The sequence below is a fragment of the Platichthys flesus genome, chromosome 4, assembly GCF_949316205.1.
Source record: "Platichthys flesus chromosome 4, fPlaFle2.1, whole genome shotgun sequence".
NCBI lineage: Eukaryota > Metazoa > Chordata > Actinopteri > Pleuronectiformes > Pleuronectidae > Platichthys > Platichthys flesus.
Window position 1 is genome coordinate 19648939 of NC_084948.1, and position 25121 is coordinate 19674059.

At 42.3% G+C, this 25121-nt stretch overlaps 2 protein-coding genes across 2 annotated transcripts in view; one reads left to right on the top strand and one right to left on the bottom strand.

Moving 5' to 3' along the window:
- Nucleotides 1-2611, top strand: part of LOC133951277 (rho guanine nucleotide exchange factor 26-like) — a 30192-nt gene extending 27581 nt beyond the window's left edge. Inside the window, exon 15 of the mRNA XM_062385120.1 lies at nucleotides 251-2611. Coding sequence (XP_062241104.1) covers nucleotides 251-393 — 143 coding nt within the window. The 3' untranslated portion in view covers nucleotides 394-2611. The remainder of the gene's footprint in view (nucleotides 1-250) is intronic.
- Nucleotides 2612-2913: 302 nt separating this feature from the next.
- dhx36 (DEAH (Asp-Glu-Ala-His) box polypeptide 36) lies at nucleotides 2914-23331 on the bottom strand. The gene is made up of 26 exons (XM_062385119.1): nucleotides 22774-23331; nucleotides 21462-21619; nucleotides 21195-21311; nucleotides 20874-21093; nucleotides 20247-20285; nucleotides 19958-20128; nucleotides 19786-19865; nucleotides 17608-17682; nucleotides 16726-16892; nucleotides 16561-16642; nucleotides 16321-16461; nucleotides 15238-15343; nucleotides 12626-12713; nucleotides 12071-12126; nucleotides 11861-11925; nucleotides 11070-11213; nucleotides 10556-10673; nucleotides 9415-9513; nucleotides 8643-8816; nucleotides 7630-7716; nucleotides 7458-7541; nucleotides 7222-7321; nucleotides 6975-7065; nucleotides 5440-5560; nucleotides 4049-4201; nucleotides 2914-3517 (listed from the first exon to the last, which is right to left on the bottom strand). The coding sequence occupies exons 1-26, from the start codon at nucleotides 23068-23070 to the stop codon at nucleotides 3284-3286; spliced, it is 3267 nt and encodes a 1088-aa protein (XP_062241103.1). The 5' UTR covers nucleotides 23071-23331; the 3' UTR covers nucleotides 2914-3283.
- Between the last annotated feature and the right edge of the window lie 1790 nt (nucleotides 23332-25121).

A 25121-nucleotide genomic window follows, 5' to 3' on the forward strand; every position in this document is an offset into this window, starting at 1 on the left:
CAGCCGCATCTTTTCATCATGCACTTCTATACACTCTCCTTTTCACTAGTCATGTTTTCCCCATGTCTGTTGTGGTTTTAAATCTACACAAACACGCAGGGGCCATAGGTCATTTCCCTCTTATTGACCATAGCAGCTGATTTTCATGTTAAAGTGCAGATTGTGCATAAAAAAAACAGACAGTGCTAATCACAGGGACGCAAGGAAAATGCCTAAGTCGTCATGTCCATTTCTCCCCCCCCCCCCCCAGGCTGGTGCGAAGGTGAGCGACTGCGCGACGGAGAGCGGGGGTGGTTCCTCGCCGAGTGCGCCGAGCCCATCACGTGTCAGGTGACCATCGAGCGCAACATGCAGAGGATGGACCGCCTGCAGGGGCTGGAGACCAACGTGTGAGCCAGCCAGCTGCCTGGACCACAGAGGGCTTCTTTTTTTTTTTTCCCCCCACAGCTGTTGGTGACCCTTTGACACAACAGTGAGCTGCCTTATGAAGTGGTGAACCCGGACGAATGAGTTCAGCAACAACACGAGTGACCCGCCCGCTGGGACCAATGCGCGCGAGCTGTGGGGCTGCTGGGACTAAGATGAAGCCACAATTCAGCGGTTCAAAGCAAAGACTGAGTTCAGAGCTAACGCAGAAGAAGGACTGCTTTTCCTTCACTGGTGCTCGGTCCTGGTGTGGGTGGGCTGCTGGGTTTGATGGTGGGATCTGTCACATTCTCTAATTACCTGGTTGTTTGGGAAACGTCACGCCCACGGCCAAAGTCCCTGAAGTTCTAAACCTTGTTGTTTTTTTTTCCGAACATATTTTTAAGGGATGTGTGAAGTAATAATATAGACAACAGCACCAGTGCTATCGGACACAAGGTGGGAGAAATAGAACGAAGATGACAGCAGCCTGATGTCTGAGAACGAGGCTCGGGACATGTAATCAGGAGCTCTGCCAGTAGCAATGTAACGGGTTTGTGGAAGTGATATCTATGCAGGAGGGTGAGATTGGCAGCTCCTATACAGTGTGTGGATTCAGTTTCAGAAGTTTGCAAACTCTGCTGACCCCGTTTTGGTTTGAAAAAACCTCGGGGGCTGTGTTGGGTCAGAACGGAGAAGTTTGAAACAACGACCAAGTCACCTCACTGATTGGTTCCCATTAGTCGAGACTCCACTACCACCAGTGAAGTCAGAACGTTCTTAATGAAGTTCGACCCCTCGTATTTCTTTCCACCACTGTCGTTTCTCATTCATAGTATTTTTTTCTATAAGTAAGCTACCGACTGCAGAGTAGAACTATCTGCTTCCTGTTTAAACCGGCCCTTGCTTACCCAGAGTAAGTGAATGGTCACATGATTTGCGTTCCAGTAATGTTAGTATGGACAAAGATAATTAATGATACTGAGGTAAACGCGTAAACCTAGAAGTCCCAACGATCCTTTAAATTCAATCAAGCTGCAGGAAATTGTATAAACTTAAAGATATTAGTTCTCTAAACAAGCCTGATTTATTTTATCGTGATCATTATTTATTCCCCTGGAAATTTGTGGAAATTTGAGAGGATCAGCTCAATGATCTGGATCCTCGCAAAAGTTCGACATCCTTCCACCAAGTTTCATGGTAATCGTCTTTAAAAACAAACCAACAAGTGGTCAGGGATGAGAAAAGAACCTCCTTGTCGGTGGTAACAAAACATGGTCGTATGGATGCAGCCTTTTCAGTGTAGAAACTCCAGAGGGTTTCAGTAGCACCTGAGGGCAAGTGGAACTATTCCAGTTGTCGGTGTGTGTCGAGATGCAAAAGACAGGAATGGACGGTTTGTCTAACGCCAGAGGCACTTTGTGTAAATAGTCATTAATTGGATATTATTGAGAGTTACGGTCTTCTTGGACGGATGATTTCATTTGCACACGTTGTTAAGCAGAGGGGCCAAGTATCTGTTCTCCACCCTGCTGTTTGTCACCGGTTAATGTCCCCCTCATGACTCACACTCCAAGGATTTGTGTCACAACTGCCACTAGTCTCTCCATCCACTCTGTGATTTGTACAGCCTGAATTATTACACACACACAAACACTTAATGCCAGCCAGAGGTGTGTAAATAAATATCCCCCTTCAGGATTTATATGCGTGATGCTGCAGAGGCAAACTGAAATTAATTTGCGTGTGCTGATGGGAAGAGACGGAGCGGCCCCGGCCCCGGCTTTTAATTTGATTGTCCACAGTGAGTCATCTTTTTTAGTGTCCAGCTGAAGGAAATAAAATGGCTCGGTCACTGTGATGATAACGGCTTCCGTCAGGCCCCCCCCCCCCCCCCTCTAACCCCGGCCCAAAACGACAGCGACCACGACCGTCGAGCCACGTGAAGCGAGGTATGGTAGAAGTGGGCGGAGCAGACAGAGCTTTGTATTTGCACTCAGGGAAAATTTCCGCTCTGTGATTCCACGCGTCTCCACATGAATTTGTCTTTGCTTCATTCTTTTCCACTTCTTGTAACTAGTGTAAATCAACTGTGTACATGTAAATATGTAAAACGGCCTGAATTGTAACATGTTTTTCCAAAATACAGATTTATATTGCAGAAGCTATCCTAGTCGACCTTATTAATAAAAAAAGCTTAATTGCCTGTCATGTTTCCTCCATTGATCAAAGTTTTCTCGAGGACCGCTGCTTGAAAATGACTTCACTTCTCTTCCTCCAGTAACTTTTGGAGCAATAAATCAGCCGTAAGCTTTCTGGACGTTCAGCAAACATTAATCAGAAATGTGCATAAATCCTCAGCGGCAGCACTTTCATGGATATTTACGAGGTATCGGCTGTTAAACCAAGGGGTGTGCAACCCAGTGCGTGTTTCAGGGTGATGCTGATCTCTCAGTTGTTGAATTCCTCCATTTCGGATGAGTAAGGCAAGGAAAATGATGCAAGAAGTTTTTATCGTACAATCCTTTATTATTGCTCAGTCTGTTAAGTAACATTGCTGAAAAACAAGAGTGTGATTTATCCAAAACAAAAAAAAATGTACGAATGAAACAATAAACAAAACAGCCATGGTAGAGTATTTGATCATGGATTGGTCCTCGCAGAATAACGACCAAGCAGACGACGACAGCAAACCGGAGTCATTCAAGTGCACGCCATCTTCCAGTGCTCCAGCGTCCAGAGGGCACTGTAACTCCAACCAGGCCGCAGCGTGAAGGAGGCCAGCTGGTTATCATAAATATCTCAACCAACCTCTGGGTCCAAGGATGCAGTCAGTCATTCCTCCTCTTTTCAAAGCCAGCCAGAAAGCTGTCCACTTCTAATCATCGTCGTCGTCGTCATCGTCATTGAATTGAATACGTGGCCCTCTGGGGGCCGACGCCCACGGCCTGCTATAGCTCCTAGCGCCACCTATAGGCGTCTCTTGGGTGGTGATGAGATCTATGATGGCCGAGATGACAGCGCAGTCTTTGGACTGACGGTTCTGCCAGTCCACAGGAGCGGGGTTACGGATTTTCTCCTCCAGGAGGGAATCCAACTCCTTCTTTAGACTCTGTGGAAAAGAGGTTGGTCAGATGAAGCTGTTTTCAGACTTGAACCCTGGAGGATATCTGCACAATGGGGTCTGGACATTCTCCGGAGTTTTTCCTTTAACATAGGATGAATGCAACAGGAAATTCTCCCGTTGCATTCAACTCCAGAAAGGCTATTAACAAGAAGAAATCTTGAATCTCTGTCTTTGCAAGTTTTCATCCTTGTAAACATCCTCTACGTGTATGATGCCTTTTTTCATGCAGATATATTTGCATTCTTCTTCTTTATTCAGTTTTGAGTCCATCATGTGTTAGAAACAGCATCAACATGCCCACTCGCTCGAGGGAAAATCCTCTGGAGGATCTCTTGCTGTATTTTCACATGGGCTCATTCTGAATTTATCTGGAGTTCTTACTTGAGGGCTGGCGGGAGAAAGTCCAGAGAAAGTCCGGGACCTCTGATTGGGTAATTTGTATTCTCACATACATCTCCCTCCTGAAAATGTCAGGAGATCATCCGGACTTTGTTGTGAGTAATGCACTTGGCTTACCTTGACGAGGTGAGCGATGCGTGCCGGGGAGTTGAAGACGATCCACTGGTCCACAGCGATGGTCTCCTGGCCCTCGTCCATCTGGATGGTGATGTCGCCGCCGAAAAACAGCAGCGAGAACGGGGAGACCTCGGTGCAGTCGTACAGGAAGATCTGGGGACGCACAGAGTATTACAACAATCACGCTCAGCGCCATGCCCGACAGCTATTCCGTGGTGTGGGCTGAAAGTGTCCCATTAGTGAGGAGAGGCTGTGTCGAGTCTGAAATGTGTTTCGTTGCCTCCGGGGTTTAGGAGAAATGTCATCTTGCCCCGTCTGCGAACGTGTTTCACTTCTCAACATCCATTTTTCCTCCCGGTGCGAAACTGACAGCTGCGCATGTAGAAGAGTTCGACTGGTGAAATCCAAAATGCTAAATAATGATTTTTCTAAACAGATGCCGAGGTAAATTAACATTTATATGCTTCAGGCAGACAATATAATTGATAGTCTGTCTAATGCTGATCTGTAAGCACTCCAAAGCTGCTTTAAGGTAAAAGCTACCGAGACAAAGCTGCAGGCTCAAGTCAAAAGAAACCTGTCAGAGGAGAAGGTTAAAACAGAAGTGTCACAGGGAACAAAGGACAGGTGAAGAGGAACAAATGTTTTTGCCCCGTGGGTGCGTAATGCAATGGACCATGAGGGGCGGGTGTGTCACTGGAGGTAAAGTTAAATGTCATCCCTCACTTTCTTTCCTTCTTTCTAACAGCTTAGGTCTTCTACTTTTCTGACCTTGACAATCTAACATAAGACACTAATTCAGCGTCTTGGGCCTGAAAGCACATACAGACAATAAGAAGACAAATGGAGGCAATAATGATGAAAATCCAGAAAAATATATTTGTTCTCAATGGAGACGGAGGCAGCGCAGGCAGACAAAGGCGCGGGGCAGCAATCGGAGAGGACATGAAAGGTGTTGTTTTGCCGAATAGTAACATTCACAAAGAGAGACGGCACAGAGAGAACAAAAGACTGATGGATGGGAGGGAGGGGAAAGGGGGGTGTGAAGGACAGAGGTGAGGGAGGGAGTCGGGGAGCTGCATTGACCGTTTTCGCCCGCCACCACCACATCTTACATCATGTCTGGACGCTTTGAAGCACAAGAGCCTTTGAGCAAGAGTTGAAAGGCAGCGTTTTAATCAAATATTAATTCTGAATAAAGCTGGCGTGGTTCCAGTGCTAACCTTTAACCACGGGCCCTTCTTTCCACTCACATGCACGCTACAGGGGGACACACACAAAATCAAAAGGACAGGCGCACACACACACACTCAAATATAAAAAACGCACAACACAGATTCACAGTGTTGAAATACAGCATAGAGTGCTCCCGTGTCCCGTGGCCTACTCACGCTGCTCGTTCTCATCTTGAGGTGGTAGACGAGCCACTTGTAGTTGAACTCTGTCTCTTCGGCGTTGACCGACTTCGGGTGGATGTTCACCTTTCCATCAGCCTGGGTGTAGACCTTAACCCTGAGAAAGAAGAAATGTTAGCGGGTCTGCACGGTGGGATTAGGTGTAATGGTAAAAGCCCTCATAATATTTAGTAGAATGGCGCACAGTAGAGGGCATCCTGCCAACAATGTTATGAAACAACATTTAAAGTCAAGAACCCCATTTTCATTTGGATCTGCACCAAATTACAAACACTCATAAATAAACATTCCCTGAACATGACAGATTTTCTCTGTGAGGCGGATCTACGATTTCTTCTAAATCAGATAAACGATTCCTGTTTCAATGTGGTGTAAACCAATGTGGTGGCTGCAAGCCACATGTCTTTGCAGCCTATATTTTGAGTAATTTTGGGATAATCCTGTAAACTAACAAACCCAGATGAAAACACACCACGTTGGTGGAGATTATAAAAACAAGGTTATATTAGCACCTGAATCTACAGTCAGTCTGAACAGTGAAGTAAGTCACTGTGGGCGATGAGGTTTGTCATAGAGCAGGAAGTATTGAATAAAAGGGTTAGGGTTGCAATGTGCTGCCTCACATTTCATGTATTTAAAATGTCTTTTACCTTTAAGTCCAATAATGTTTAATTCCAGTAGAACTCTGTGAAAACGCACCATCACCAGAGTGCATTTTGTTGAATTCAGTCAGAAAGTAATACCAGAAAACAAACTTTCAGATGCTTTGAGCTGCACAAAGAAAGCCTCCTGCCTATTTTTGGTACAAACTGTACAAAAGAGAAAACCGTGCAAGCGTCTGCAAATCATCTCTTAACATGAAAGCTGTGTTACAAACTCCTGCGAGTCAACCAGACAGAGCTGATTACTTGACTGCAGGGAACAAACTGCTTGTGCCAGACAGTCGACTGATTTAGCAAAAAAAAAACACAAACAAAAAGTGCTTCACCGAGCTATGAATTCATTAAATACTGCAGAGCTGCGACACAGACACGGCAGAATCTTGCAACTACCTTGGCCTCACAGCTGCTATGGATAACTTGTGCAGAGAGAATGACCCTGGTTATTTTGCTGTGCAGCTGGATTTAAAAGCTGCCACAGAGACAGACGAAGAAAAAGTAACAGCAGCACTGTGAGAGAAACCGTCTCCCTCTCGCGCGCCTCTGTCTTTGCACACCGGTCACAGCCGCTGACAGAGTCGATGACAGACGCCTCAGGGTGTTTCTGTGATGACTGCATTGATCTTCAGTTGCAATCGTGCTTGTGTTGTTGACAGGTTCCCCAACATGGTGTCTGCACAGCCTTACAGGTAATTGTTGCAGGACCCTTTACACAACTCTTACCTGAGAGCTCTGATATTGCGATTTCTTTCTGCCTACAGATCAATATCAATGCATTTCTCTGTCATGTACTGTGCAGCCATCCATGACTGTTAGTGCCCCCACCCCCCCCGTATCAATCGGCAGACTCACCCCGGCCTCTTTTTGCTGTGCGATGGTCTGATCTTGGCAACCTTCGGGTACAGACCTGCGGCAATCACCGCTTTGATTAACTTCTCATTGTCTGAGGAACGAAGGAGGGGATGAAAAAAGAACAAATGAGCGCTGGTACATTCAGTCGTCGCATATTTTATTACTGCTCCACGGCTGGTTTTAAGATTCATGAAGTTGAATGTGTTCCGACAGCTGGATCGCACCCAAAGAGACTTGTGTTAGTTACCCGAGTTGACATTAGATTTGGGGTCTCTGGGGTCCTTGCTGCTGACAAAGCCTGCATGCACCAGATGCTCAGCAAACTGACCCTTCATGTTGTGCAGCATCTGAATAGAAAAAGGATAAATAGCTTTCAAAAGTGTCTTTGTATCCTCCACGGCCCAGATAGAGGTCAAGATCTAAATAGCATCATGGAAAACCTCTGGTTTTATTTTCAAAGCCTTTCAGCTCAGCCTGGCTCACCTGAAGAGTGTTGGCTGACAGGAAGTTGTCCCAGCAGAAGTCCTTCTCATACCTGAAACCGCGGCGCTTGGCCTCATCCCAGCCCTGGACAATCAGTGGTTGACAGATTCAGACATGGTCCTTTTATACAGCAGACATGCTATAGAGAGTTGAGAGATGTGAGTGGTTTTACCTGGAAGGCATTGACAATGGTGAGGTGGTCACTCTTTGAGTTTCTGGAGAGGGTCTTTCTCCTCATGTCTGCCATCTTCTCTTTACCCTGAGAGAGAGACATAATAAACACTGATGTTGTGAAAAGTAGTTTTTGGTTAGGAGGGCTTCTTACTGAGTGAGATGACTGAAACGTATTTCAGTGGCATTCATGATGAGAGCTGGTTTAATACTCTAGAAGTTTACAATCTTATCTCCTTTCACACAGAAAACCTTACAAAACTCCCTTACAAAAGAAAAGCAGGTTATACTGTCCCACAATGCCTTGCGGCTGCACCAGGGCAGAACAATGTAAATGAAGAAACAGAGCAGAGCATCTTGTAATAAGATCCAAAGCTTATGGAAACCCCTGCATGATTGGCGGAGCTACAAAATCCATAAATATAGATTTCTTCTCTTCAAATTTCTGCAGTTAAGAACAAATCTTTAAGATCAACCACTGAGTTAATTGTAACAATACAATTATCGCAATGATAACAAATGTGATTTCACCAAATCCCCTCCATTGGGGAATGCACCAAAATAAAAAAATTCTCTACATAACAAATTTATATTCTATATCCCTGCTGATCATTTTTATTTAAATGTTATTGAATCAACTTTTGTTTTCAACACCTTTTATTTTGAAGTTACTTTTGTAACTATTGGTTAAATGTTAACTCACCATAGACTGATTGTGTTTTGGATACAAAAACCTCAATTGAAATGTAGGCGCACATTACAGTTGTAATTAAAAATAGTTTGTCACTGTACTTAACTTCCATATTATGTGATAAAGTTGGTTTTAAGATAAAACCTTGTTCAAGTGCAGTCCGATATTCTTAGCACTGAAATATCTGTTCCTCTTTTTTTTTTTTTTTTTCAAAAGCGGCCAAAATGTAAGGCCTATTGCACAATTAAAAGAGTCAGAAGTTAGAGTGCAGTGATGTGTTGAAGTGTGTCGATGCTTTCAAGGCTGTGAACTCGGTGCCCTACCAGGGGGATGAAGAAAGGATCTTTGAAGCTGAGCGAGGCGGCGATGGTGAGCACGGGGTCGAGGCAGCCCAACAGAGCTCCGAACAGGATCAGTTTGCCGATGTGAGGCTCCACTGGCAGACGAGCCAGGTGGAAACCCAGCGATGTCAAATTCTCTGAGTGGTCCAGGGCATTCTAACACACGATGTCATCACGAAAAACAAAAACAAAGACAAAACGTTCAGTCTTCAGCTCTAAACAAAGGTGTTTCTAAAATAAGGAGTGGGTATCCCAAAAGTCAAAAGAAACCGCTTTGTTAAAGTGGAAAACATAAAAACCATTTAAAAAGAGCAACAGGTTCAAGAAGCAAATGTTCTCCCAGAAGGTGAGAGTAGATTTAGGATCTTTTATAAGATTTTATGTTCTGTGTTAAATGGGGTTAAATTCATGATTTTGGACTATGAACTGGACAAAACATTTTTTTTTATTATTTGAATTTTGTCAAATTGTAAGAATTTTTTATTTTCTTTCTTTTTTGGCAACTTTCTGACATGTGTCATAGAGGTAATGATTATATGAGAAAGTATTATTGTTACTATTCGATCATGAAAATGTAAAAAAAATGTAATTGTAGGTCCTCGTTAACTTAAGTCAATTCAAACAAGTTGATTATAAAGAAAATTTGGCTAAAAGAAGACGATGTAAAATACAAGAACAATGCAAAAACAAAATAATATAGACCAGAAGAAAATAAAAATCAACATATCTTTTTTGATTAGTCTCTCATTCTTACCAAGTCTACGAGGTTCTTGATGGCCAGACTGATGGCCCTCTCAGTGGGTGGGTCAGGGGCTTTCTCCAGGAATCGAGCTATAGACCCAAGCTTCAATATCTAGGTAATACACATAACATCACATTTCTTTACATACCGATGACAACAAATTTAAATAACATCTATATTCTAAAATTACATTCCTTTCTAAGGGGAGTGGTCCCTAAGAAAAAAGGGAATAAGCACAAATTGGTGGAAGACACTTAACTGTGAGCAATACATGGATATAGGAAAGTCTACTGCGATTAAATTATATTTCTGTTTAAAACAGCGTTAACCACATTGACATGCTCCTCTAAGTGCTCGACAGAGCACAAAGCACCCGACTGTCCACATTCTCTAAACGTGTATTCATTTTTACATCAAAAAGTGATGTTTAAATGCACCATCATCTACGTGGAGCAAACTGAAGAGTAAGGAAGCCGCCTGCACTTCTGTGTCTGACTAACAGGACAGTGTTGGAGTGTTAATGCATTCGAGAGTCTGCTCGTGGCGAGCACGTTGTCAGTTTTTCTCCCACTTTGAGGACAGCCTGGTGCATTAATCCACCTCTCACCCACTTGCTTCTAAAAACCACATCACACACATCAAATATACACACACTCAAAAGTATCCGACAGCGCCAGTGGAAGATACACACTCAAACGCATATCCAATAAAGCCGCTGGTGAGAGCAATCATTGCGAACATTAGATCTGAGTGAACTTTGGCTCAATGTTCCATTAGCACGGGTTGCAACATGTCTGAGTGGAGCATGAGGATGTGAAAAGAGAATGCATTAACCAGCGAGGGAAAATATTGTAAATACAAAGAAGAAAGCAACTGTTCGCGTAGGAGAACGAGGCTCCGAAGAGGGTCGATTAGGTTGTCTGCAAAAAGAGCGAGGGAGGGCTGGAGAGCAAGGGGCATGAGTCAGCCCAGGATGTTCATCCAGAGTTCTCATTAGGCAGCAGAGGCTGTAATTCAAGAGGAGACCAAAACCTGCAGCTCTGTCCTCACAAAACCCATTCACAGCAATCGTGTCCTCGTCTCAACTCCTCAAGCAACACCTTTTTCTTCCCCTGTGTTATTACGCCTCGCTATTTCTCTCCAGTTACACAACCTTAATCTGCAGGCACAGCTCCTCCAGCGGCGTCCTCATAATTTCGGGTAATTGATAGGCGTCCAGCAGGCTGGCCCTGAGACCGTTGTAGAGGTGATAGCACTTCCCCGGGCACACTCTGGACATGAGTAGAGAAGAGAGGAGAGTTTGGGGGGAGAGAAGACGTTATGTGTTATAGCAGTTCTGTGACAAGGGCTTAATTTAAAATCAATGGGATGGAACTGCACACAGTAAGCAGCTCCTGCTAATTGGGCCTTGCTCCACTTTGATGTCGGAGCTTCGCCAACAGAACAGACGTCTCGAGTCACGGACTGGAAACAACCTGGGAGTGACTACACCCAGCCTCTCTCTGTGTCTACAGATGGGAGGGCAGGAAGGAGTGGGAAGAGGGGAAACACTGCTGCAGAGCTGAAGTGACAAATAGAGGGGAAAATAATCCTCGCAGATTTCGCATTGCATACCCAGAGGCACTAATATGCCCTCTCTAGAAAAACACGAAAACCCCCACACACACCTGCCGGCGCGTCCTTTCCTCTGCTTGGCGTTGGCCAGGCTGACCCACTCGGCCGTCATGGTGCTGATGTTGTTGTTGGTGTCAAAGTTGGTCTCCTTGATCTTTCCTCCATCGATAACATATACAACATCGTCTATGGTGATGCTGAGAGGCAGAGAGTGAAAATGGGACAAATTAAAGAGGAAATCAGACATCAGAAAATATATCAACTTCAAAGGAGTTTGTCAAGAACATTAAGGTCTCAGACACACACGCTCACACAGACACACACGCTCACTCAAACACACAATCATTCAGAAGTAAAAATAAGATGTTGCTCTTTGGTGGGTTTAGAGTCTATATTTAGAGGAGGGATGTGATGAAAGTCTAGACAGCTTCTTAATTTGCTCAGTTTGTGTGTAGCTATGTGAATGCATAAACATATTGCCTATCAGAGTGAGTGTGTTCCATCCAAGCCAATATGACAGTATTCATTATCAATGCAAGAAACGTGTGCTAATTAGCCCCAAATCTGCTGCTTCCATTAATGACTGGGACCTACAGCATTACACTCACACACACTAACTACACACAAACAGGGAATGTGACAGTTTCATGGCTTATTTTTTTCCTTTTTTGACTAAACAGAAAGTAACAGCAAAAAATACATTTCAAAGGGAGGAAGTAAGGACACACACACACACACACACACACACACACACACACACACACACACACACACACACACACACACACACACACACACACACACACACACACACACACACACACACACACACACACACACACACCTGGTCTCTGCTATGTTGGTGGCAATCACGATCTTTCTAACTCCAGGAGGAGGCCTTTTGAACACCTGGGGAGAGCGAGGGAAACGGATGAGATCAGACCTTTCAGATACTGACAAAAAGTGAATACAGGAGGAAGATGAGCAGACGCCAAGATTGACACAGTCACAGAGAGAGACAGACAGGGAGGGAGGGAGACAGGAGAATGCTGACCTGCGTCTGATTTACGGTGGGCATGAGGGAGTGCAGGGGGATGATAACGAACCGGTCTGAAACACAACAGGACACAAAGAAAGAGTTCCGTCAGCAAACGTTGCAAACAGACACAAGTGCTAGTGTGCGTCTAAAAATAACAATGAACAACCTGTTAATATAGATAATAAATTTATGTTACCAACATTATTCATGCTGTGGAAATAAATATGCGAGTTTCAGCCATGTTTACGATGTGATAGACCAGAGCAATCTCTCCAGGCAAAGCACATCTAACTGGATATAAATAATTGTGGATTATATTTGATTAAGTGAAAAAATAAAATGCGTGTGGGTGGTAAAAGGCCAGAACTCACCTCAAAATAATTACAAATATAATAATTATTGGTTTTTACTACTACAGAAAAAAATGAATATTGTCTAGTTATTTCAATAAATAACAAATACGGTTCTGAAATCAAATTATTTGACAGGCCTGAAGATACTACAACCTAATGCCACATATGACAAAAACCTGTATGCACAACACATAGGTGTGTTACTAAGCGTGTGTACCTGATTTGAACATCTGCTGAGCCATGAGCAGGTCATTGAGTTTACTGATGTCGTCCCAGCCTGGGAGGAAAACCAGGATCGCTCCTTCCTGTCGAAAAAAGATGTGACAACACTTAGAAGTTGAGACACACAAAACCAGCAGGGACTCAATAGAAAAGAAGGAAACTAACAACAAAACTGAGCCAAGTGAACAAGGTGCCCGTGTCCTGAGGGGAGCTGAGCTGAGGCAGATGGACACGACCTCCACATGCAGCCAAACAATGGTCCCCGACACTCACTGCCAACATCATTATGACAATACCATCTTCCCCCTCCAGGGCATCCTGTGCTTCACATTAACACTGGGACACACTTGATTTCCCTCAAAACAGCAAAAAAAACACTAAATAAAAACCTAAAAACATGTTAATGTTGGATAGAGGGTAATAGTAATAGTAAAACTTTGTTTTGCTAACCATGATCCGTAAAAAGCTCAATCAACATTTTAAGATCAACATGATACAGATACTTTTCAAAAGTCCAAATCCAGATTAACAATACTCTAAATTGGACTAAATATTGTAGGATACTAGCAATGTTAGAATAACCAGCTCAAAAACATAATAAAGTCATTTAAGCATCCGCTTCTATTTTCAATTTCTTTGAAATAGTCAAACTCCTCATCTGACATTTTCTGATAGGAGACAGATCTCAGCAGAAACATTAATATACAGAATAAGCTGGAACCACTGGAAGAATTCCACATAATTCTGATCTGTATTCAGATTGCTACCCATGAACCATATCAACCTGTGGCATTCTATCAGACGATGTAAATGTAGGTTGCAGTTTATGACCGACACATGAAGATGAGATTGTGCAAAGCAGACTCACTATGCATTTTGCTGAAAATTTTTTTTTTAAATATTGAAGTATATTTTCTTCAACAATATTTTCACAGCACAGATATTGAACTCAAGGCTAATAATAGATTAAGAAGTTCTAAACTTCTCAAACTTGAGCAAAATCCAATTTGTCTATCATCATGATCAATTGGGAGAAGTTTGTGAGGATTCTGTTTCACTACATCAAAGACCTATGCTTAAACAAAGATAATTCTCAGGATGATATCAAGCTTGTATAAAATAACCTCGTATTTAAAAAAAGGACTATTCTATTCATTTCCTGAGAGGAGATGAGAGAACACATTAAAAGCAGCCTCAGGCCCCTGAGCACCGCTGCCTTTTAATTAAAGCTAATTATTATTACCAGAGCTCAAACACTGGTACCCATGTGGTACTGTATGTGTGTGTGTGTGTGTGTGTGTGTGTGTGTGTTAATGATTGTGCATGTGTACGTGTACGTGTGTGAATGAGAGAGGAGGAGCAGCAGTGGAGCAGAGAAGAGCCTATTTACAACCTGACAGAGACACGCATGCAGCACAGACAGAGGCTCGGATTAATTCCAACTAAAAATCAAGTAACAGCACAGTTGGCTGTTGTGTTGGCCCACTATTTAGCACATCCACAAACCCCCAAAACACCCACACACGTCGCTGCACCCAGTAGGTGCTCATTATTGCCTCCATGTCAACCCCCCGAGGTGTCTAATCACAGGCCCCTGCAACATAATTAACCAATCATCACAGTCGAAAGCCCATTACACCGCCTCCCCTATCCTCGTCTGAGAGGAGCAGTCACGGCCGATCGGCCGCTTCTCTGTCACGGCAAATCAGCTGGTTGACTGGCTCAGGGCGGCCGTGACTGATAGAGATACAGCTTTATATGAGAGGGGATAATTATTCTGTCTATCTGTGTTAGTCAGTCCTCATTCTGGCTCCGTCTCTTTGTTCTGAGTGTCTCTCGTATACACAAACACACGCTTCATTTGGGAAACAGCAGAAAAGGTGAGAGGAAGTTGTCCCATTTATTCTCCAGCACTGAGTGTTTGTTTGCCCCATTGTTCCGGTCTGTTCTCACAAATATTGAATGACTAGAAAAAGCAAGAGGATAACACGAGAAAGATGCTGCTGCAGAACCATATTTGCATTTACTGAAACCGTAACTGTGTATTTTTTGTGGTGATGGATTCTACCCGAATTGTGTTTGCTCGAACAACCCAAAACATACATAAAAAGAGCAATATCTAACTTGTCCACATTATTCTGAATTGAGCAATGAAAAGCTGAGACCAATTAACAAGAGCTGGGAAGAGAAAAAGAAAAAGAGAACTAACTTAAAGCGCGATGGGAGAACACGTTCTGTTTGATCACTGGTTATCACAGATCTGCTGCCAGGACCTGTTATTTCATGGAGCTGCTCTGTGATTGGAAGCTAGTCCCTCTTGTTTCTTTCATTTTCTACAGCCAGGAGTAAAACTGAACTTCTCTTCTTTTGTTATTTACTTTTATTGGATCTGAAATTATCCTCCACTGGGACCACTGCTCTGTCTGCCTCGTCTATGATAGAAACTTTGGGAGATTTATATGTCAGTGAGACACAAATCTTAGAAGTCCACTGGTCAAGTTTCAGTGAAGCACCACTCGGACACACACATACATAGTCTCCCTGAATGAGAGTATACTTAAATCAAAAGTCTAATTAAAAAAAAAAGACATCCGAGATTGAACTCACCTCATCATTGAGCACAATGTGACGGATAAGGGTCAAGATAAGCTCCAGGTCAATCTTGTCATTACCGTCCAACATCTCTACCGTAGAAATCGTGTTTTCAGAGTATCTGTGAAAATATAGGCAATTAAGGAATAAGTAACAGGAGAATCATACATTTGCAGACAGCCTTCTTTTTCTCCATTGAAGCTCTTTAATGGATCAATGGCAAACCTTGAATAATGTCAATTACATCTGAGCACAAAATAACAATGCTGGAAATAATGGGTGACTCATACTAATCACATTCGAAATCGTGACGCCTTAAAAATGTTTGATCCTTATAGTCTGGCTCTACTGTTTGGATGTTAACTGTTGTTTTGTCAGATACATGAATATGGAAACTCCTCCCTAAGTATTGCCTTCAATCTGAGATTGACAGGTCATTAATGAGCTCATCAGAGTTGAGAGAATGGACTCTTGTCATCGCCTACGTAGGAATATCAAGGTCCTCGCAATCATCAACATATTCTTTTCATGCAACAAAGAAAAAAATGAATATTTGTATTCAAATGCCATGTCCAGAAGTATTAACAAAATGTATTTCTGTTGTTTTGTGCATGTGAAGCATAATAACTGTTTTTTCAGTGTACAGCACAAATATGTCTTCTATTTGGTAAAATACTGTGTTGAATGTACTAAAACGTATTGAACATTTTCATAATAAAACAAAATATAGCACAAACATAAAAGCATAGCTCATAGCATTTACAATCATTTTAAAAGTATTTAAACTTAAATCAAAAATGTATATTTATATGATATGATGTATATATGTATATATATATAGATGCTATATATCTTTAGGTTTTCAAATAATAGTGTAAAAGATAGGTTTCACAAAAGGTTTGCGTCACAGCCTTGGTAAATGGCCCCTTCCTGACACTGCCGCTGAATTATAGTTTGGCATTGAGGTCTTACCGTACCTGCGTACTGCGTAGGAAGACAGTGTGTAGGCGCACACAATGTCGGACGTGATCTATAATTCTGCCTAGAGCTCTTCCCACTGACTGCTGTAGCACTGTAGGGTCATAACATTGTGCTCACCTGTTCTGCAGTGTGCGTTGATAGCAAGGCCAACTGTCCTTGTATTCTGCCTCTTTCTCCTCCTTCTCAGGTCTGGAGTTCTGCCCCTGCCAAAAGCCTTTCTTCCATGAGGGCCGACGGTCCTGATTCTGGGGGCGGTAGCTGAGCAGGGGAGACAACAAACAGTTCATCTAAAACGAAAGGGACATAGTGGCTGCTTTTGTATTTGTATGGGTGCATTAGGGAGTAATGTTGTCCCACCTGGTCATCTCTATAATGTCCTCAAGTAGGAACTCTTCCACTGGGAAGGTCGAACCAGGGATGTGAACCATTGGACAGTTGTCTAAAGGGAGATAGACCCAGTCAGACACGGTCTAAACCAATAACACATTAACAGCTGAATAAAGGTTATGTCACTTAGCGTACCAAAGTATTTTGAGAACTTCTCTGCGTTGAGCGTGGCACTCATGAGGATGACCTTGAGATCATCCCGGAGGGCGAGCAGGTCCTTCACGATGACGAGCAAAACGTCCGACTGCAAGTTCCTCTCGTGGATCTCGTCAAGCACCAGGTGACTGATACTGGACAACAAGCTGAAAGTAGGAAATACATGAGTCTAGTTGATCCCTGGTAAATGGGTGTGGGTGTGTATTTTTCACATTTTGCTGTATAATGTTTGAACATGGAGCATTTACTTTATTTAACCTTTTTTTAGTCCTTCGGTTGAAGTCACATCTTAAGCAATGGAACCAAGGAATTTGGATTGATATCTACATCCATTTCAGACAAGAGAATTGCCAAGGACAGTTTTTCGTCACTTTTCTAAGAAGTAATCCCAAAATTTTGGAAACTCTACTAGTAGTTGAAGAAACCAATTTTTCTGTACTGATATACTTCAATGCCAAAAAGTTGCAGTGTTTTTTGTCTGACAACTGTGTGTACCTAAATTGACTCGCTGGAGTCGTGCCAATTCTGAAAGAGCACGAAGCAACACAACAGGAGAAGCTGGCTCCCTCACTTAGTTTCTGTGGTTTTTCTGAAGACACTCAGAATGCGAGGATGCGTATGCAGGGATGAGTCAACGGAGCGAGTGCTCAGTGTGTGTGTGTGTGTGTGTGTGTATCCCATACTAATGCTTCTTCTGTAGTGAGTAGAGTCAACAAAAAATCAATAGGGATAAAACGGCGTGACACACACAGAATGAGAGAGTGAACGGAACACCTCGAACAGAGACAGAGGAAATGCAGGGAAGAAGAAATGCTGTGGACGACATGTGATGACGATTATGAAGCTGGGGGGGGGACTCACGGGTCTGAGCGAAGCCACTGAAGAATAATTCCAGTTGTACAGTACAGGATCGAACCTTGTTTCCGCGGTAACCGGCTGAGAAACAGGAGAAGGAAGAATTTTTTTTAGAAAGATACAAAAAAATTTACAAATTGACACAAGTAAAGCACAACAGATGATGCCAGCTACCTTATAACATAAGAGTCTGCAACAAAAAGTGTATCCAATGAACAGTGCTCATAAAGTAACGTTTCATTTACTTTAATGTCAACCAAAGCAGAAACTGCCTCGGATATGACACATCTAAAAAATGTATTACTTTGACAACTGAATCACATTAACGTTAGATGAATAATTGCCGAAAGTGAAACATTCCCAACAGAACTTGTTCTTATTTCAGTTGGGGAAATAATACGAGCCCCAATATTTTTTAAGGAGGTAATTTGTACTATGTTAAATCAAATATACTTTGTCGTCCCCATGGGGAATTTTTTCCTTGGGCCAAAGTTCTACGGCAGCTGCAAAACAGAACATTTTACAACAAACAATAACAAACGGTACACAAGGACATATTGCGTAAGACTCAGAATAATATTGCTGAATAAAATTGAGCTGAATATTGCACCTGCTCAAAAGATAAAACACTACAAGGATATAATGCATAAAAGATGAAAAACTAAAACTGGAAATTAAACCTAAAATCCAGAATGTTACATTTTTTCAGACAAAGTGCAGAAGCTTCTTGAGATCCATGGCTGAAGCAAGACGTTTCCTTATATATTTCCACTGTATCAACACACAACATTGAGTTATACAAAGCTATGAAACAAAAAAATATGAAGAATTATTGCTGAGAAAAATATTACATTTCATATTATACTACAAGAATGTTTATTATAGAGGGTTCCATTATAGTTATGTATGGATGGCTGGGTGGGTGGAAGGATGGTTAATAACTTTCAAATTAAAAGAAACTGAAGGAAAAGCTGGTACAATATTACCCACCAGATGGTTTGCTGAGTCATTGGTTAATTAATAACAAACTAATTGAATTTGTTGTAAAAAGCAAGTACAAACTGGAATCAGTTTTATCACAAAGACCCATGAGACAAACCGTAAGACTCTGTTTCATCAAAATAATAAATGTTAATGGCTGTGAACAAATCCCATGTCTGAGATAAAACATTATGAATCTGATATTTACTCCACAGCTTTCTACTTTATCGTTATTTTAACCCGCCATCGTTTGCTCATTTGCGGCGAATACAAATTTAATGCAATGAGCATCTGCGCTGACTAAGTTGTGTTCCCTACAAATGTGACTGAAGCTGGCAAAAGACTAAATCAAATGTGTTTTTGAATTACTCACCGAGAATCCAACACAAGAGTAGTAAAGAGTGTAGAATTGTGTACTTTTATATATAAGGTTGCTAGGTGACATATTAATCACAAAGGCTGTAACTTGATGAAATTGCTGAATTACCGCCCAGTCGTTATATGCCTCCACTCACCAGTACGGACTGTGATCATTCTTCTGTCAATCATTTCACTTCTCTTGTATCAGTCTCCTTTTATATGAGTTGTGTTCTTTCTCTCTCTCCTTCCTGCATCTATTTCATCCTTTCTCAGGCCTTCCATTCATTGCATATAATTCACTTTAGATGGCAGCACCCTGGCCCTATAGATCCCGGTAACTCTCCAATCGCGCAGTCTATTTGCCGTTGAAGTGCCTCTCTCCTAGGCTTTGTGCATCTCTTCCTACGCGTTAATTGTTGCCATCTAAATTCTCATATCTCCTGTCCTTCAAAAACCTGTTTTTCCTGTGGTATTCATTCATGCTATATATTTCCATTTTTCATCGTTGTTTCGCCGATCCATCAAGAACTGCCTTTGAAAACAAAACAAAACACAATCTGGATACACGGATCATCATTCTGGAGGCCATCTCTTCAACATAACCTTGTTGATATTCATGAATGGCTTTCTTCTATTTGAATGTCTAGTAATAGAGGAAAGCAACACTTTGAAGTATTTTTAATCAGAAACAAACATCCGAGAAGATGTTAGTAATTCAAAGTTTGGAACTAGACCAGGAAATACATAGAGAAAGTCTTTGTGCTCGAAAAATCTTCCCAACAACCCAAACAATGGTGACTCTACAGAACTTAAAATGTATGCATCAACATATGTCTTCCTTACCTCTGTAGGCGGATTTGGTAACCAGCAGAATTTCCATTCCCAACACTTTCAGCCCTCTCTGCTGATACACGCTCTGCTACCTGAGATAAAGCACAAACACACAAATAATGTAAGAGCAACTACAGCATTAAGTCCAACAGAATCAGACTTGAAAATCGTGCAGAGCACATACAGAGATGGCACTGATGCGACGAGGCTGCGTGCACACGACCCGGCACATCGATCCCACGCCTCTGTCGATGTAGTCGTCCAGGATGAATTGGGTGACTTGCGTGGTCTTTCCACACCCAGTCTCCCCACTCACAACCAGGACACGGCTAGAGTTGATCAGCTCCACCAGTTCCTGTGGATGGAAGGAAGGAGGCAGATGAGAGAAAGTGGAGAGATAAGGACACGAGGAGGAGGAAAAGGGTGATGGTAGCTGAAATGTGTCTTAACCATATATGTGATCCAAAATGTACCTCTCTTTTCCGATAAGAAGGTAGTTTTTCCCTGAATTTCTGCAAACAGAAAAATAAGCATACATTTAATAATAGTTATGCAAAATCAAGATCAAATGCTCTTCTTTTATGACTAAGTTATAGGGTCATATGCAAACATCTGCACTATTCTAATAAAAATAGATACAACAGATTATATCTAGCAGCAGTTCAATAATTCCTCAGATTTGACAATAGTTTGATTGTGCCAGACTTTTAAGACATAACATGGTTATACAGAACATTATTAAGACTGAGATACAATTTTTTCATGAGACAGAGCCTTATTCTAAACTAGGTTATTGTACTAAACTATTTAGATCTGCAAACATCTGTCTTCCTGTAAATCTCAGAGCAGCCAAAGTAGCACAGCAACAAATGATTGCAAAACCAACTGGCATGTGTTATCAATCATTTAGACACAGGTGCGCTCTGCTCTTCATCATCTCCAATATGTTCCACTGCATGCTCCACTTTACCATCCCCACACAAATTACAGTGCAACTTTGATCAGATCATACATTCGTGAGAAAAAAAAAATTGATTAACTTCAACATTCAAGCCAAACATCAAAGTCTTTCGGCACTTGATACTACTCGTTCTACTCACCAGCATTTCTTTGTACTTTGGATCTGATTTCTTACTCTGCAGATCCCTCTGTAAGAATTCGTCCAGTGAACTATTTCTGACTTTTTCTTGGAATAAGAATTCTACGTCCCTGTCTCTGTGTCTCAGTTTCTCTTTCTCCTCCTTCTCCTCCTCTTCCTGGGGCTCGTCATCATCCCATGTGTCTGGAATTTCATCTTTAACGACTGCTGGAGCTAAGTTACTAAACAAAAACATGTGGATATAGTGGGTCAACCAACAATTTTTGTTATTATGCAATTTGATCGAGTCATATCTTTCTAAGCATGCATCTTTATTGTTTACCGATGTTTCTTGTTGGCTGCTTTCTTCTGGTCCAAACTACCTTCTTCTTCTTCCTCCTCCTCAGATGTGGAATCTCTCTCCTTTTTTACCTCTTTGGGCAATTCTCCATCAAAGTAACTGCACACACAGGTCATTACATGATTAGAGACCTACACAGTCTCAGCCAGAGAAATAAGAGTTCAGGCAGTTCTCCTTTGCTGATTTATCGCAAGATAGAAACTACACTGTGCACATCTGAAATGAAAAAGCTCTGCAAGCTGTTCTCACCAGTGACTACTTCTGTCGGCATCTGTTTGCCTATTACCAGACGTAGAGGCTCTTGCTCCCCTGCTGCCTCTCTCCTGACCAGGGTGGTCATACTGGACAGAATTTAGCAGCTTGGTAATGTGCTGCTCTCTGGCTTCATCCATCTGGACCACGGGTCGCTGCACACAGTCAGGAAAGGGGAAAGTTCAGCCACTATAGTGCAGATAAAGTAACCGAATGTAATACCAGGGCTTGGTTTGAAGCAATATAATAAGTCTTAACCAGATGTCATTTTGATCCCGCGGAAAAAATCCCAATAAAGCACAATATTATTTGTTTTTGCTTATTCCACCAAAAGCATGAGCATTTATTGACTGTTGGCATTTGAGTGACAGTTGGCTCCTTCAAAGGTTTATAACCTCTGTTTTGAAATGTTTTTATACAATATATCACAATTCAGTAACCACTGTTTTGGCCGTAGGAGACCCACTAAAATCGTCATGAGACAAGATGAGTCAGGATGTGGTGGATTTACAAAAAAAAATCTGACCCAACCTCTAGACCTATTCTATCCACCCTGGCAGAAATTAATAACTCAGTGAGTAAATAACTGTCTCCTTCTTTGGAACCTCAGGGTCCCTCTCATATCTGTGGTGAAGAGCAAAAGTATTACACCTCTAAGGATTTGATCTTTTCATTGCTATTTACTGTATTTGTTTGTACTTTTTGTTTGTCTGTTTGTCAGCAGGCTAACTCAAAAACTACTGCACTGATGTTGATGAAATTTTGCACAGGGGTGGTGCATGATCCAAGGAAGAACCCACAAGCTGACCCAAAGAGAGAGCAGGATCCAGGGATTAGTTATTTCCACTTTCTTTAATATGGTACGACATGGCACCCTTCTAGCTCTGTTCGACACTGTCAATATGGAAGTATCACTAACTTTTATGAAACCAGGCGAGGAGCTTGGACTCAAGATGTCTCGCAGCCACTGAAGCTGTGCGGTATTTTACTAACTCATCCTATTGGTGTTTACACAAAAACAAATAACAAGGAGTGAAATGTTTAATGTTTATCTCTGAAATGTAGTGGAACAGGAGTACACAGTACAATACTCAGTTCTCACAGTGCAAGTACCTCAAAGTGTTTGAGTAGAGTAAGTGAAAGGTGTATTATTATGTACACATTATGCTGACTGTAAATCCAAGGCTGGGGGATAAATAAAGTTTTCTCTTATGTTATTCAAATATACTCTGTTACTTTTCACAACTGATATTACACAGCCTGCTCGCCACAGCGTGCCAGAGGATGCTCTATTGAACACTATGCCTACCGATCTCCTGTCGGCCTGTTTCCTCCTCACGGCTCCGTATCTCGCGTACCACATCCCGATCTCCCGGCCCTTCAGATGGGGAGGAGGACGGTCCCGGTTTCCACCTTCTTCTCCTTCTTCGCCTCCTCTTCCTCGCCCCTGGCCAGATTCAGACCTGGATCCTCTGAAACCTCCTCCTCCTCCTCCTCCATCTCTGTCCCACCTTTCTCTGCTTCCGTCCCGGTGCCCCCGACCTCCTCTTCGGCCTCTCCTTCCACCACCACCACCACCACCTCCACCACCGTATCCGTAACTCATCCCGCCGCAGGAGCAGCAGAAGAGAACCCTGAACCTGCTCCTACGATGCTAACTGCTAACACCTAGCAACGAGCCGCGCCGGATGGTTTTATGGACGTTAAATTCAGATTTAAATCATGACGGCCAGGTCACGAGCCACGGGAATTTAGTTTCTTAATATATATGTGTGTAATTTAGTTCATGGCACAGCATTCAGTCGTAAAACAACAACACTGAGACGTTGTTGTCAAAATTAAAATACAGGCTTGCTCCTTTCCATCCGGCATGTCGCACAGAAGTGACGTAAGAGCTGTCTGCAGGCGGGCGCATAATGACGCAGAGCTCAATGGTTGGTCGCTCCACTCTACAAAATCACAGACACACAAACACACGTGCACACAAACACACACAACACACACTATCCCAATTAAACAATACTTATCCAACCCTAATGTTTGTTTGTTTTGCTACTAAACTATTATACTACACATTCATGATCGTATATATTATTTATTTTTTTCCCGACAAAATGATCAACTCCATTGAGAAGATGATTGTCATTATTATTTTCAAACATAGAGAGCTTTGCTTTGATATCTTCTGATTGTAACAACATTATATTCTTAAACATTTTATAAAAGATAGCCCCCAACAATTGAAGTGAATTACTGTAAAACATTTCTAATGAAATATAGGCCTATTGTATCATTCCCTGTGTAGCCATCCATCCATCCCTCCATCATCAATCCATCCATCCATCCATCCATCCATCCATCCATCCTTCCTTCCTTCCATCCATTATCTGTACGACTTATTCTTTAAGGGTCACTCAGGGCTGAAGTCCATCCCAGTGGAAATTGGGCGACTGGGAGGAGCCTGGACAGTATCACAGTGCCAAACAGCCAATAATGCTCATGTTTACACCTACAGTAAATGTACGTCAATCTGAATGCATCTGCATATTTGACCGACAGGGAGGAAGCTGGGGTATCTGGAGAAAACCCATGCAGACACTGGGAGAACATGTACCAACCTGTGTATCTAATACAAAATATATAATATTATATTTAAGGAACCTCCACCCCCAGGCTGTTATCATACTGACCTGGAACCTAATCCTCTTTCTGCCCATTTCTAACCGTTTATTTGAGAGAGACAGTTTGTGCTGTAAGTGTAACTGCCGCCTGTAGCCGACTGCTCCGTGCTCAGCCGAACATCAGGTAATGACCTGTTGTCTGGGCCTTAAAGGTTACAGCCAAGTGAAGTAGATCCACCATGACTGCTGTGGACAGTATCACCTTAAGGGTTCCGGCTCTGCTGGAGTTTGTACATTGTTTGGTGAATATTCTCCATCGACAGATTAAAAGAATTTACCCCACATTTAAAAGAAAGTTTACAGCTCCTCCCCAAGGTGCTCTTTCGGCCAAATCCTAATTTTTATAGCTATGCTTTCTCCTATAGTTTAGTTCAATTATTGTATTTCTTTATCTGTGCTGTTTAGCTGTGTGATCATCTTTTATTGGTTTTAAATAGTTTCTAATTGTTTGCCTTCAATTCAAGATATAATCAGCAGGTTTGTTGTGATTCAAATTTGTTCTTATTTCAACATTTGTGGGAGATTGTAAACTACACCCTTTCCTCATGTCTTATTGTCTTTCAGCAAATTTCTATATACATTGCACTCAACACTGTCTTGTTTTAAATTAGCTGCAGTATCAAATGGAGATGTTCTATTTCCTATTCCCTCTCGCTCTTCCTCCTGCTCTCTCCTTCTATCTTTCGCTCACACCATGCCAAACCAATATACACCCAGCTTTATCCGCGAAGCAATATATGTGAATAGAAAGAGAGGGATGAGAGGCGCGAGCGAGTCATTCATGGGGTTGTGCAATATCATTTTCACGGGATCATGTTCATGGGAGGCGGCAGAGAAGATTCCACCCTTAAGCTCTGTGTCGCTGTCACGAAATATCACACATCACCTATTTGAAATGAACAACCTCCTTTCGCACTCTTGTGTTCTCTTGTCACCGTGGCACAGACACAGGCGAGGATATGATACTTTTCATTTC

Excerpts from the sequence above, each read along its gene's own strand:
- dhx36 (XM_062385119.1), bottom strand. The coding sequence starts at position 23,070 with ATGAGTTACGGATACGGTGGTGGAGGTGGTGGTGGTGGTGGTGGAAGG. Across the intron at positions 12,714-15,237 it reads ACATTGTGCTCAATGATGAG|GAAGGAGCGATCCTGGTTTT; the intron begins GTGAGTTCAATC and ends TTTTTTCGACAG. Across the intron at positions 5,561-6,974 it reads CACAGCAAAAAGAGGCCGGG|GGTTAAGGTCTACACCCAGG; the intron begins GTGAGTCTGCCG and ends CTTCTTTCTCAG.